This window comes from Aptenodytes patagonicus, chromosome 10, assembly GCF_965638725.1.
Source record: "Aptenodytes patagonicus chromosome 10, bAptPat1.pri.cur, whole genome shotgun sequence".
NCBI lineage: Eukaryota > Metazoa > Chordata > Aves > Sphenisciformes > Spheniscidae > Aptenodytes > Aptenodytes patagonicus.
Window position 1 is genome coordinate 17,545,922 of NC_134958.1, and position 14,780 is coordinate 17,560,701.

General features: G+C 37.1%; 1 protein-coding gene across 4 annotated transcripts in view; it reads right to left on the reverse strand.

The window, feature by feature from the left end:
• The window catches only part of LRRC49 (leucine rich repeat containing 49), a 54,138-nt gene extending 40,843 nt beyond the window's left edge, over positions 1-13,295 (reverse strand). The window contains exons 1-7 of one of the 4 annotated variants that reach the window (XM_076348309.1): positions 13,199-13,295; positions 12,250-12,312; positions 11,580-11,667; positions 10,751-10,873; positions 8,987-9,086; positions 7,763-7,966; positions 6,095-6,161 (exon numbers count right to left, since the gene is read on the reverse strand). In XM_076348309.1, the coding sequence (XP_076204424.1) occupies positions 6,095-6,161; positions 7,763-7,966; positions 8,987-9,086; positions 10,751-10,873; positions 11,580-11,667; positions 12,250-12,312; positions 13,199-13,252 (699 nt within the window). In that variant the 5' untranslated portion in view covers positions 13,253-13,295. Of the gene's footprint in view, positions 1-6,094; positions 6,162-7,762; positions 7,967-8,986; positions 9,087-10,675; positions 10,874-11,579; positions 11,668-12,249; positions 12,313-12,842; positions 12,884-13,198 lie in introns of those variants that run through there. The other 3 variants (XM_076348307.1, XM_076348308.1, XM_076348310.1) reach the window with 3 other exon arrangements.
• Positions 13,296-14,780: the final 1,485 nt, after the last annotated feature.

The following is a 14,780-nucleotide window of genomic DNA, read 5'->3' on the forward strand; positions in this document are numbered from 1 at the left end:
GACTTGTACACAAGATTTAATTGTTCAGTGATCCTCTGGGATCACAGGTAACACATAAGATATACTGTGCATTATTAACAATAGCTTTGAACAGCAAAAAAATTGAAATTATTGCAAGCACCTTAGAATATTCCTGTAGTGAATTAAACTACTGAAATAAGAATGAAAACTATTTGGTCACATATTATGTAATGGCTATTACACATAAGATATTTAGTATTTTATTGTAGATACGTCCTATAACATACACAAACCATAAAGGAGAAAAAGTGGTAGTTATAACAGAATAACACTTTTTTCTTGCCAGATATGTGAGCACCTTCAATATCCTCAGAAAGAATTGTGGAATATCACATTCACTGAAGAGTCAATTTGGTAAAACGACTTGCCAAAAGGCATCAGGAGGATTTACTGGATTTTGCTATAACCTGCTACATTGAATTTTATGGGGTTTATTTAATGACATCAGAGAAGCCAAACCATGAAAACAAAGACTATAGAAAAACTCTGTTCTGTATCATAACTCAGTTAGAAGTAGTAATACTACTGTAGCAATTTATATTCCATAGTATACTGTAGTAATAATATTATATATAATATATATACTATAATAATATTATTGTTGCCAGGCAACATCATTAAATGGTAGCATTTTACTTATATAACTCTTCTCATCTACTGGAGTCTAACAAACATGTTAAAACACCTTCTGGAATTGTCTGTTTGACTACAGAGGAAAGCTGGTGATACCAGAATCGCTGAATGCAAGTTAACTCCTATCTCAAGTAAACTGTATGGAAGCAGCAGATATTCAGCTAATCCTCTACTGTGACAAAGACTGCACACCAGATATTCTCTCCTCAATAGAACTGTCTTTACTACAAAAAAAAAAAAAAATGATGTGTCCTCATCTTCTATTAACTAAGACACGGCAACTTCAAAAGGCAAAACCCCCAGTCAAAACAGAGCTGCTATATACATTAATACAAAGAATAAAAAAAAGCTGTAAAATAGATTACTGTTCTAATACATATATAAATATGAACCACAGAAGATGACTCTGTAAAAATAAACAGACAAATCAACAAGTTTGAAGAAAATTCCAGTGTCTTATTTCTCAACAACTAAATCGCCAAAATACTCTAAAGCCACTTGCGATCAACCTTTACTCTCAAGCAGTAACAGAATTGATGAACAGAAGCAATCAGTGCAAACTGCACAGAAAGTGCTCCAAAGACCAACAGATTCAATGCGTAATTTCATCAAGTGTGTGGGATTTATGAACATCAAAACCACAGGAACACTCCTATCCTTACCCCAAATACAGAGTGCCATTCAACGAGTACTGTAGTAAGATGTTGATTCAGTGCACTACAGCTCAATGAACTGCCACATTCATCCAATAAAGAGGTTTTTCATGGCTTTACAGGAGACATTTTTGCAATAAAGAATTGAAACTTTACTAGTATCCTCAAAATAATTCTTCCTTCTCTACTATTGTTTTCTTCTTCTATTTCCCCCACCACTAAAAAGGGAAAACAGGAAAAGAAGAGAGAGTGAATTTAATCTAAAGTAACCCTAGCCAGAGAATCAGAGCATCAAGTTGAGGTCAGAAGATCTGGACCTCATCCTTTGGAGGATGATCTGGGAATCATCCTTTCCAACCCCCCTGCTCAAAGCAGAGTGAACTACAGCAAGCTGCCCAGGATCACATCCAGGCAGGCTTAGACTGCTTCCGGGGATGGAGATTCTACCACCTGTCTGAGCAACCTTCTCCAGTGTTCGGCCACCTTGACAATAACATTTTTCTGAAGTTTGAACAAGTTTTTCAGTTTATGCTCAATGATTCTTGTCCTTCTGCTGGACACCACTGAGATAAGTCTGGCTCCATCTTATTTAGATCCTCCCATCAGCTATTTATATACATCGATAAGAACAAACTCCCCGAGGCTTCTCTTCTCCAGGCAAAGCAAATCTCAGCTCTCTCAGCCTCTCCTCATATGAGAGATGCTCCAGTCCCTTCATCGCCCTTGTGCTCTTCACTCCCCTGAGTTCATGTCTGTTTTGCACTGGGAAGCCCAAAGGACCACCTCCCACAACCTGCTGGCAACACTCTTCCTAATGCGGCCCCGGATGCCGTTGGCTGCCTTTGCCATACGGGCACACTGCAGGCACATGGCCAGCTTGTTGTTCACCAGAGCCCCCACGTCCTTTACTACAAAGCTGCTTTTCAGCTGGTGAGCATCCAGCCTGTACTGGTGCAGGGGGTTATTCCTCCTTAAGTGCAGGACTTTGCATTTCCCTTTCTTGAATTTAATGAGATTTCTCTCAGCTGAGAGAATTTCTCCAGCCTGTCAAGGTCCCACTGAATGGCAGTACAACCATGTCATGTATAAAGCTCTCCTTCCAATTTCCTGCATTGTTAATAACACAAGTCATCAATGAAGGTGTTAAAAAGTATTGACCTAGTATCAACCTCTAGGGTACAGTGATAGTGACTGGCCTCTAGCTAGGCTGTGTGTCACTGATCACAACCCTTTGAGTCTGGCAGTCCAGCCAGTTTTTATTTCACCTCACTGTCCATCTATCTAGTCCAAATTTAATTTAATTTGTCTATAAAGATGTAATGGGAGACAGTGTCAAATACCTTTCTAAATTCAAGATAAAAACCATCCATTGCGCTCTACTCATCCACTGCGCTCATCATCTTGTTGTACAATGCCATCTCTTACATAAATTCATGGTCACTACTCCTGGTTGCCTTCTTGCTGTAATATGTTTGGAAACTGTTTCCAGGACTAATTGTTCCACCACTTTCCCAGGGATTGAGGTGAGGCTGTCTTGTTTCATAGCATCTGACATATACTCATTTATATGTCATCCCTGTTTTAGGCCAATTACAGTCTACAATACAGTTTGCTCATTGAGCAGACAGCATTCAGGCAAAACTTACATTCAAGTTTTAGCTTATCAATAGCTTTCTTGAAAGAATCTGTTATTTCTTCCTGGAGAGTTTGGTAGCAAAACCCCTTCTACTAACAACTACAATGACAGGTTTTGTAATAAAGTTACAAATGTCTTCTTCAAAAACAAAACCCAATCTTTTTAAATTAATAAAATAAAAAAATAAATGCAAAACCAAGCGTGCAAGTCTGAGTAGTGCCTTTAACAGTATGAATTTTGCATTGTGGCCCAGGAATATCACATTAAGAGAATCCTGAAAATATTCCTGGCAACAAAATACAGATGATGCCACAAAGACAGCCGTCTTCTCTAGAAAATAGCCTTAAAGTTTTGTGCTGGATCAAGAATATCTGTTTCCTGTGCACACAGCATTAAATAATTTCTCACATCTGTAAGAAACACAACTTTGAATGTAAAACGAAAACAAAAGTACCATAAAAATATCTGTAAGCATAAGAAATAGAGTACGACTGAAAAGATGGTAACATTAAGTAACCTATACAGTCTGTTTCACAGTTACTGGAAGTGAGCAATGGAAAATGATGTCCAGAGGAAATCTCATTCACACAGCACATACAGATATTCATGTTACACTGGCAGTCAATGACACTTTCGTACACCAAAAATGCATTATATTTTTCCATAATTATAAGAAAAGACGACATAAGTGATGCACACCACAAAAGTGCCATTACACCTTTTACTTTAAATAAGAACCATCCCGATAAAGGAAAATTGCTGCCCATTGCTGGTTCCAAATCATAAAACTGACTAGGTTTATTGTAGATTTTTTTACTTTCCTGTGAGAACTGCGTACAGGATAACGCCATGAGCAATCTAAGGAAACAGATGTATCAAGAGCTTATTAAGATAAAGCAAATCCTATTTTCTACTATTTTTCATTATGACTGACAAGCAGGATATTCTGTTTCTGCATTCTTGATTTTAATTGATCTGTACTGAATTAAAGAAAAAAAAAATCATGTATATGTTAGAGACAGGACATTATATCAACAGAACAATGATCAGAATCCACTATTTTGAACTATATACCAACACGTCATTTTTAATTCTACTGATCTGTTGTTTAAATTGCTATGTTCTGGAATATTGGAACACGTATTTTGAAGTTCTCAAAAACCAATTCTGTGGTTGAAGTCTGTTCTTGAGAAATTTATGATGTGGAAGAAATACCGTTTAAGATAGACTAGAAGGCTGCCATAAATAAAGATCCCACAAATCTAAATAAAGCTAGAAGACAGAACCCCCCTATTCATTATTAAATAAGCAAACAACAACAAAACCCCCAGACTTCAAAACAAGACACTAGTACACTAAGCTGGTATGTCTCAAACTCAGTATTTCCTCCCTTCTTAATTTCTTCCCTTATGCCTTCAAAAATAACTAGTCATATGTATGGCAGACTGGTGCTTTAAATTTTTAATTCCTCAAAGACAGGAAAAAAAGAATGTTAATATGAAAACTTGCACATCTTTAAACTGGAAAGGAACAGAAAGATAATCTATTAATGGAAGAGAAATTCATAGTCTTTATTTTGTCTTTCCATGGAAATACATTAAACCTACAAAAAAAAAAGCAGAAAACAATTCATTCAATTTCTTAACATTTGTGCCCTTCACATGTACATTTATGATTAAAACTTTCTGAAAAACAAAAGCACTTATGCTCCAGAGATTTAATATTTAACTCCTGATACAAGATAATTTGTTACATTCTCTGGACCAAAGTAGGCCTATTATTATGAAGCTCATCTAGCAACAGCCAGTTGGGCACTATGCCCAAAACTCCTAATAAAGTTCTAATTAATATAAAGGGAGTTGTACAGACACTTAAAGGAAAAAAAAAAATTAAAAAGAAAAAAATCATATCTACTTCACAATTATTTTTAAGAGTTCTGCATGACCTATGTTTCATTTCCATTAGTGATTCCTCCACCTGTTCTATAAAAGTGTGCTGACTGACACAGCTGCATGTCTAGTCTGCAAGTATTTTTATCAAAAACACAAAAAAAACCCCAAAGGTGCAACAGCAGTAAGAAAAGGATTATAACTACACAAACACTTAGCCATCTCCAAACATAGTCACTCTAAGACTCCAAGGGCAACGTCATTATCTGTTCCTATACTGCCTCTGCCACTATACAACATGCATGCTATTGAACTAAAGAAGCCACAAACTTACCCATAAAACAGTAACTCATTATAGTGCTAGCTTGTCTTTTTCTTTTCCCTTTTTTTTTTTAATAAGAAAAAAGCATTCCCATTCCCCACTGTCAAGCAATTCGATAATAAAGAACACACACACACAGAGAAATCAGTAAGACGTCAAAACTGTCAGAACAGGAATCCAGAAAATTTACACATTAGTCTTATATAGTCACAATAACCATATGTTGTTTTAAACAGCTCAATTAAGGAACATTTTGTTATCACGTGTTTTAATTTTATTTTACAAAAGAATACTATATCCAGCTTGCCCTTAATACTCCATGCTGCTTCTGACATACTCATTAAACAAGAATTTTACTCTTATATGTACTACAGCTAAAACTTTATGCACCACTTGAAACAGAAATGACTGCTTAGTCTCAAATTGGGAAAACTGAATAGACATTAAGTGACTTAAGTCCATTCAGAAGCATGAATCAATCAAAAGCTTGGACACATTCTGCTTTTTCCTGTACAAATTTAAGTCTTCTACAGATATGCATGAGATCTTGTTTTGCAAGATCACCAATAGTAGAAACAACACAACAATCAAATGGGACCTTAAATTCTTCTATGACTTCTAAGACTGTGTTACTTTAACTACGCCACAACTACTTATGCTAGATTACTCTTCTGTAGGTGTGAGTGCTATTATACTCGGTTAACTCAGCATTTTAATCACTGTAACTTTCCAAAAGTACAATGCTGAAAGCACAAGAGACTTGATCCCAAGATTCAAAATAACGTCATACTACCTTTTATTAATTTACTGATTTCTGTCACCTCAAGAGTTGCAAAATTTGCTACCAGTTCCCTTTCAAAAAGAAATAGTTTGGTAAAAGACACAGGAAATGCATGATGTCTACACAAGAAATGTAAATAATCAAGTTATTGTACTGTACCTGATTTCCATGAAGATCTAGAACATCAAGATTTTTTAGGTTCTCCAAATTTGAGATCTTCTTTATTCTGAAAGATTTCAAATATGACAAATTATTTTTCATATTAGATAAAAAGTATCTTTCATTTTCCAGCTAATACAAAACTTAGCCATTTGTTCCTGCCTACCAAGAGTAACAGAAGAATAACAACGTTCTGAACCATGTAAAAAAAAAAAAAAGAATAAATGAATGAGTATGCCTTAGACTATCACCTTCTTTTCTGACTGTCAATAATGCAATAGTGGCAGTATGTACGTGGCTCTTCTTAGAAGAAAAGGGAAGGAATACTTGCACCACTAGAAAACAAAGTCAACAACCAACCTATCCAGATATCTAAATAATAAAAAAACATTTTTACTGGCAAACAGCTAATTCCAAAACAGTTTAAAGAAAGACTACAGTGACACAGGCTTTTGAGAGTTTGTTAGAAGAACACAGAATAAAGAAAAACCTGAAAGCCATTGGCCCTTTCTAGACAATATAGACCTCTAGATTTGGCAGTATTTCTTCTCCCCCTGTACAACTTCAGTCTTATAACTTTTCTGTCCTGTCCTATTTTCTCAGATTCCAAACCTAGGTTATTATATACTCAACAGCATCATCTACTGGCTGATGATATTAAACATCACGTGTATTATGCATTTGCTTCGAGAATAATCAAAGATCACATACAGATCAAGCTGAAAACAAGTTGCTAGCAACTGTGTCTGACTTGTAATAATTTATGTCTTGTCCTAACTACCTCCAAACCATATTTCTACATAAACAAACTATACAGCACTCAATGTAGTTACTATTTGAAAATAATTCCTTAAAGCACCTTAAAATTATTGTTCCCAGGCCCCAATATTTTTCTATAAACAATATTAATTTCTACAAGTGAAATTTTTATATTAAAAGTTATAAGGTCGAGTAACATACTGCACTGTTGAAAGTGGTCAGTTTTGAATACAGGCTGAATTAGGGGATACATTCTTTGTAATCTGCACATAACTGAAGTATGTTTACCAGTTCTTCCTTTACTGAATATAAAGAAAATAAGAAAACCGAACAAAATCAGAGCACAACCCTTAGATATGTGAGCAATTCCACAGATACTTCTATTAAATTATTAGAATTAAAGGCTAAAGCATTTGAACTCTATTTTTAGAAAGTAATACAACTAGCAAGTTGTATCTGCCAATAGAATAGAATCTATAAATAAGCAACAAAATCCATGATTCATCTGTCTGACTTTTTTCCCAGCTAAATACATCAGGCAGAAATACTTTTTATAGGTTATAAAGAATCAATTAATACTTCACATCATGTGAAAAAGAGATTCCACCTGTCACACAAATCTAAGAACACATATTTAATAGCCGATCAGAACAGAAGATTAGATGGAAACACGTAAAATACTTCAGAACTGTTGCTAAAATTTACGTAAGAAAGGAAGTTTCTGAAGAACATTACGAGCAAAAACTGTGCTTCCTCAGTGGGATCCCTAACACTTAACTGTTAGGGACCAGCTCCCTGGTCTCACAGCCAACATCACAATCTGAAAACTTCGTAACAGAAACAATGATAGATCACAGTTGTTACACCACAAAGAAGTAAGGCGCTTTAAGTTAGTTTCATTATTTTTACCTGTTCTTTCCCAACAAAAGGACTCTTAGGGATCTCAGAGTTGAAAGCCCACTTATTTCCTCTATCTGATTATCATATAAATCTAAGAAAACAAGATGCTGCAGATTAGAAATATTTTGGATCCGGGTTATAAAGTTATGTTGGAAATTCAAAAGGCGAAGATGATCTTCCCCATCAATAATTGGGCACACTGTCAGTTTTTGCCTGGAAGGAAAAAGAAACAAAACAAAAACCACATGTAAGTAACAAATTGGTAATCCACTTTCTACTCACCTACTCTGACTGAACCGAGGAAAGTATATTCTCTTGATTAAGGTAATATTAAGGTAATTAGGTTTGCTAATTAAACTCTGTAAATAAGGCAGCAACTCCTTACTATAAAAAAAATTAGCATGAAAATATAGCAGAAGCGCTTCCAAAATTCTCTGAATTCCAGAGAGATTTGCTTGTTACATGGAAACTACATGGAAGTTTCGTGTTGTGACCACATTAAAATTTCAACAGACACAGCCTGCCAATTTTTAAATTTTTTCATCAGATACCACATAAGCAGCCTGTTTAGATCAGAATTCAAAGTATTCTATGTCTATGCAATTTTTCTTTGATTTATAGAACTTTACATTTGAAATATAAATACATGAAATAATAAGTGTTAATGTGGAAAGTAAAAGCTATAGGAAATGATGCTGAAAATAGTTATTCTTATTTCAGGATTATTCCAAAAGGAGTCCTACTGACCTGACAAAACTTTTTGGACTACATCAACCTTATGCACCCCCCTACCGGGGGGGGGGGAGGGGGGGAAGAGAAAATTACAATTAAATGTCTTTCAGATAAAACTCTTTTTTGTGTCCTGGTCAAGAAAAAAAAAAAAAAAGACCATTCAATAGTCAACGCATCAGATTAGAACTAATGGAGACATAGTCTTTTTCTGTAGATTACTTGCATGACTTTGCATTCGACTCTTAAGCTAGCTCCTTAGTTTACTATGAAAAGCCCTAACTGCCTTAGATGACTGCTGTACGGATATATTCATCACAAGGACACTTATACAGAATTTCTCTATGGGACACAGTTGTTCTCTCAAACACACACACAAAAACCAACAAAACCAAACCCACCACTCATACCACTGACCACAGGCATTACTGGGATGCGCATCACTTTAGACCATCAGACACAAGAGTCGCAAGCTATGGTGTGTGTACTCCATAACCTTCTCACCTTTCCAGGGTAAGTCTATCAGAGTTCAGTATTTTTTCTTCAGCAGTACGTTGCAATACAGGAAATGTTATTGATGAACTGCTCCCAAAATGTGTGTTATCTATCAGAAAATCATACAGAGAATATATGTTTGTAAAATCATTTCATTAACTACAGATACTAAAAGTAGAATTTTCTTTCTTATTAAAAGTAGAGTTACGCAGTACATGAAAGTGCATTTTGCCTCCATTCAGTACTTAGATTTATCGGTTTTCTTTCCTTGCAGTTGTAAACAAAAAAAGTATCTCTCTACATCCTCTTTCCAAAGTATATCTGTTTGTTTCATTTCTGAGAGAATTTTAACAAAAATTTGTTGTAAGCAGATATTTTGTAGATGCTTTTGTTTTGATTAGATTTACCCAATGATGTTTTAAGGTAAGGTTGTATAATTGTTTCACAATTTCAGTATCTGAACTTAAAGAAGATATAATCTAATTTAAGATTAATTTAAAGACACAGATCAGGTAGATGTTGATAGAACTAGAAACTAAAGCACCAAAACATTGAAACAGCCCCAACTGAGCCACAAACAAATGCAAAGTCTTTTAAAGGTAAATGCATGCAACACCTAGTAATCATTGGTATTATATTTCACTCCATTATCAAGAAAGAAACAGGCAGCCCTTTAAAATGTATTTACAAAGCTATCCATCTTTACCCGTTTTGTTAATATAAGGGGGAAGAGGGAGGATGACTAAAAATACCTGCAAAATACATCAACAAATGTGTTCTGAGAGCTTTGGCTTATTTGGAAAATGATCCACTGAAAAATATTGGTCAAAAACAGATCATAGACTCATAGAATCATTTAGGTTGGAAAAGACCTTTAAGATCATCGAGTCCAACCACAAAATCATCGTGCATGCATACTACTACATGAATATAGGCTCAACTTTTACGTGTTTGCCCCTTATTTTTTTCTTCCTTCAAATAAGTCAAATATGTTAACAGGAAAAACATTAATTCTTCAATAAACAAAGATTAATTGCTTTACTGCTATAGAGAGTGAGTTCATTGTTGTCTAAAATATGGCATTAGAAGATACCTATGTAAGTAAAATAATTTGTTGTTCAATTTAGAATCTTTTCAGTGCTACTCTCTTAACATTTCATCACTAGCTACTCTAACAAACCAGTATAACAACCAACATTCTATATGTATCCTTCAAAGTGGAAAAAAAACTGTGAAGGAAAAAAAAAAATCATTGAGACCAAAAATAATCAATTAACATTGTTGCAAAAACTTAGATTAGTTGTGTCTCGGGTTTTTAAGCCAATAAACATAAGACCAGTCTGAAACATGACACGATGGCAGTACAGTGACTTTTTTCTTCTAATGTCAACCTCCTAAAGACATGTGAAAGATCCTTATTACTGCCCTTTTGTTGAAGAAAGGTATATAAACCCCCTATATTTAAATGCCTATTATATTTTGGAAAAAATATTTCTAGTGGTTTCCTGACCATGATCTATTAACCTCTCTTAATACCCGATGGGAACACTAGGCAACACTTGCTATTCAATCATACATTCTGACAGCCAGAAGCAGCACGTCTTACAGGTCATAACTTTTCAATAAGAAACCCAGTTAAAAAAAAAAAAAAAGAAAAAAGAAAAAAGATGACAACTAACGAGAAGTTTTCACTGTTACCTGAAGCATACGAACTGATACTGTAGCTGCTTTGTCGGGATCTGGATTTTGTAGGTGTGTGAATAGAAGACTCACCAAATCCTGACAAAGAACCTGTATTCTGCTTGAACTCCAAACCAGAAAGTTCTGTCAGACTGGATGGTACTGGAAGATACATCTGCTTATTACGTACCAAAGGACTTAATACTCTTTGGTCTCCTGTGGGGGGAACAAAACCAATCTGCAGACTTAAATTTACTCCATAATAAGTTGCATAATATCCCTAAAAATCAACCCATTCTGAACAGCTGTTGGACTTTATTTTTTACCAGAATGAATAAAAAATTGCCATAATAATTAAACTGATCTCCTATCCTAACCAATCACTGTTTTTATATGACAGACAAGCAGCAGCAGTGTGGCAAGAAGTGTTGTGTTTCAAGGCTCTTCCAGGCTTCACCACAGTTAGCAGTGATATTAGCAAACATCTTGCTTTTCAAAGCCAAAAGCACACAAGCACAATAGGAAAACTATCTCTTCTTATCAAGGTTCTGAATTAGAAACTAATTTTTTGTAAACACATTAAAATGTTAACATCCAATAAAATGTTACAGTAGAGAATTGTGGCTTCTGAGGGAACGTTTAGTAGGGCACTTGATAGATTGCGGCTTTGTATGTAGAAGAAAGGATGCTCTTCCACGGACAGAATGAGAGGCAAAAAATGATCAAAAGAGCCATCTGCACCAGGCAGTAGAAGGATAGCAGTTTCAGGACATGATGCAGCAGTAATTATACTGAATTACTGTAGCCAATTAGGAAAAGCTGTCACTCTTATGTATTCTAATCATAATACAGTTTTTCTTTACTGTTCAGTTAATAAAAAGAAATACAAGAGACAAACAAACCAAACCCTATTGAATATCACCTTGCCTTCCTGAATAGTTTTTTTCCAGATCATGCTGCAGAAGTCTATTGTGGAAAGATGACTGTTCTTTATTTATCCTGAATTCAAACTGTAACACAATATTTAAGACAAGTGTTAAAGTTTTCAAATGCAAATAACGTCTTTACATAGACAAACACAACCTTAGTAACAAGTACAGATCTCAGGAAACTGCAAATGCTCTAAAAAAATTAAATAATTGCTCCAATAAAAAGAGTATTCATTCTATTAAGATACTACAACTGAAAAGTTTCACTGTTGGAAACCAAAATGAAAATATGGAAGTTATCAACACATTCATCTGCAGTTGACTAAATAAAGAAAAAAAAAACCCCACCCTATAAGGAGTACCGCAATTACAGGAGGAAGAGAGGTACAGATGGAAGCATAAGAAATCATATATATATATATATGATTTATTTATATATATATAAAGTTTATGGCAAGCTATAGTACATCCCTATGTTTTTATTTCATGTATCTTTAATAGGATGAAATAAACTACCAAAAGACTATCAGATACATCAGATATTATATTAAAAGTCAACATATTACTACTGAAAAGGCAATTCCTATCTGAAAGCATACAAATTTGGCTGTACCATACAACTGCATTAATTAATACAACTATTAAAGAAAAGGTAATAATTACCGGTTTGCTTTTATCTGTTATTGATGAGGTCTGGATAACCAGCTGAAGACCACAGTTACTAACCTGCAAGTTGGAAGAAAAAGAAATAGAGTATTACATTTTTCAAAAATGCATATCAATACAAAAAGTTGAACATAACTTTTTTTTTTTAAACAATAAAGGTATTTTCAACAGCAAAATCTGCCAAGAAAGGAACTATTTTGCAAAACTATTATGAAGAATACATCACTAACATTAAATAATTTTTAGTTTTAGAAAACCCCACTGTTTTTAGTTTTAAAAATACACTGAAAGTGTGACTTTCACGGGGATGTTATGCTCATTATGAAGAAAAAAGTGTTTACATTTAAATATGAGAATTTATTTTTTTTAAAGGCAAAATGTACCGGTCTTTTAATTGGATTTAGATGACAAAACATAGCACCTACCTGCTAAATAATCAAAAAGTTTAACAGAAATATTTAACCAAACGGCTTATATATCCACTTCCCAGCAAATAACAGGAGGCATGCAAATAACAGGAGGCACACAAATAACGTAAGGGAAGCTTCCTCACGCCAGTCACGGCACAGAGAAGACCGAGCTGCCCTCACCCGCATTTGCCTGGCTGCCGCTCCCCTCGAAGCGGCAGGGGCTGCCATCAGGGGACTCCGCCAGCTGCGGAGCACCTACCCACGCAAGGCCCGCACGCTGCCGCGCCCTCAGCCCCGGCACGGCCGGTCACACACAGCCTCACAGAACCGCGGCGGGGCCGCGTCCTCAAGAGGCGCCGCCGCCACCCCACTCCCGCCCTGCTGAGGAGCGGCGGGGCTCAGCGGGGCGCCGCGGCCCGGGAACGGCACGGCGCGCGGCCGCGTAGCGGAGATATACCACCGGTCCTGTCTGCGCACCCCACAAGCGACAGCAGAGGAGAAGAGGCGGCTGTCACCCCCCCAACGGCAGCACCTACCGGGCCGGGCGCGGCCCGAGGGCCCCTGCCGGGCCGGCACTTGCTGGGCACCATGTAAACCTGCTTCTTCAGCGCCTCGCACGGCCTCACACCTCCGCGCCGGCCGCCGCCCCTGTCGGAAATCGCTCCGCTGTTACCGGGGCAACCGCCGCTTCCGGCCCGCTCCCGGCAAGCCTCGCCCATGCCCCGCCTGCCGGCTGAGGCAGTGCCGAGTGGCGGGAAGCCGTGAGGTGATGTCGAGCTGTGCGGCCGTTCTGCTGTTCCCCGGTGCCTGCTCCGGGAGCGATGCTTGGCACCTGCTGCCCGGCGAGGCGGCCTCAGGTAGGGGGCCGAGGGGTAGGGTTCGTGGAGGCGCGGGAGGGGGCCTCGCAAGTGCGCGGCTGTCCGCCCGTCCGCCCCCCCAGTAGTAAAAAGACACTAATACGATCGTATATTTCTGATTTCTAAATGCAAGTGACTATGTATGAAAACCCGTGAAAAGGCAAGAAGCTGGATGTACCTTCCAGGTTCCTGTTCTGCCTCAAGAAGCTGCCTCGCCAGCACATACTTGTCGCAAAATGTGAAAATCTGACTTGGAGAGCTTGGGTACAGATGTGGTGCACTGAGAGACCTGTCTGTTGCCTGATCAGTACTTCAGTCTTGTGTCAGCTCTTGCTGCTCCCAGGTCAGTACCTGCTAACCCCAAACAGCTCTTGGTGCCCAGAAGCCCCACAGATGGGTAGTGAATGCTTTCAAACACACACATCAAGAACTCACTCAGTGGCTAGAAAAGCAACAGCGTGGCTGTGTGTGGAAGGGCTGTGAATTGCCTCATGGTGTCTTCCCCATCCATAGCCTAGCTTTATCTTTGTGTATTGTCGTTTTAGTTACTGTTTGCTGAAAGACTGACAGAAAAATAATGTAATTATGGCTTACTTTGTGAGAAATATAAAATACGGGGGTGTTTTTTTATGTATGTAGACAATACTCTGCCAACAATGAATGTGCCGTAAGAAATCTGTGAAAGTTTTGCACAGTTGAGGTTCATGGGATTATAATCCTAACTGGGTATCAGAAGCTCAGCTGAGATATGGGTTCTCCTCTAAGGGACTTGTCTACATTAATCATTTAGTTTTAAGTTCTCCCACGGTGACAAATACTGCCTAATCTTTGCTGGTAGTTAAGCATTATAGAACATTGCTATATTAAAAAAAAAAAAAAGAAACATTAGCCTGGTAATTTCAATGGAGATCTAATCAACACAACAACCTCAATCTTCATCTACGCTAATTCTCTCAACATTATTAACATATTTGTAGCAGACTAGATGATAATGATAGTAGGACTCTTCAAAGAAATGAGCTAAACATTGACAAGGCCAAAGGCCAATTCTGTGCAGTGACCACTGGTAAAGAAAAAAAAACAGATCTAGTGTTTTTCTTTATAAAATCAAGTTCGCTTAACCTCGACAGAAGGAGTCATCAGATAAACTGAAATGTCTCTCTCAAACATCATTTAGGTTCGCTGTAGCACGAAATAGTTCTTTGCTCATACTGGTCCTGACCTTTTTCCTACCCAGGGAAGCAAACAACTCGCATGAACT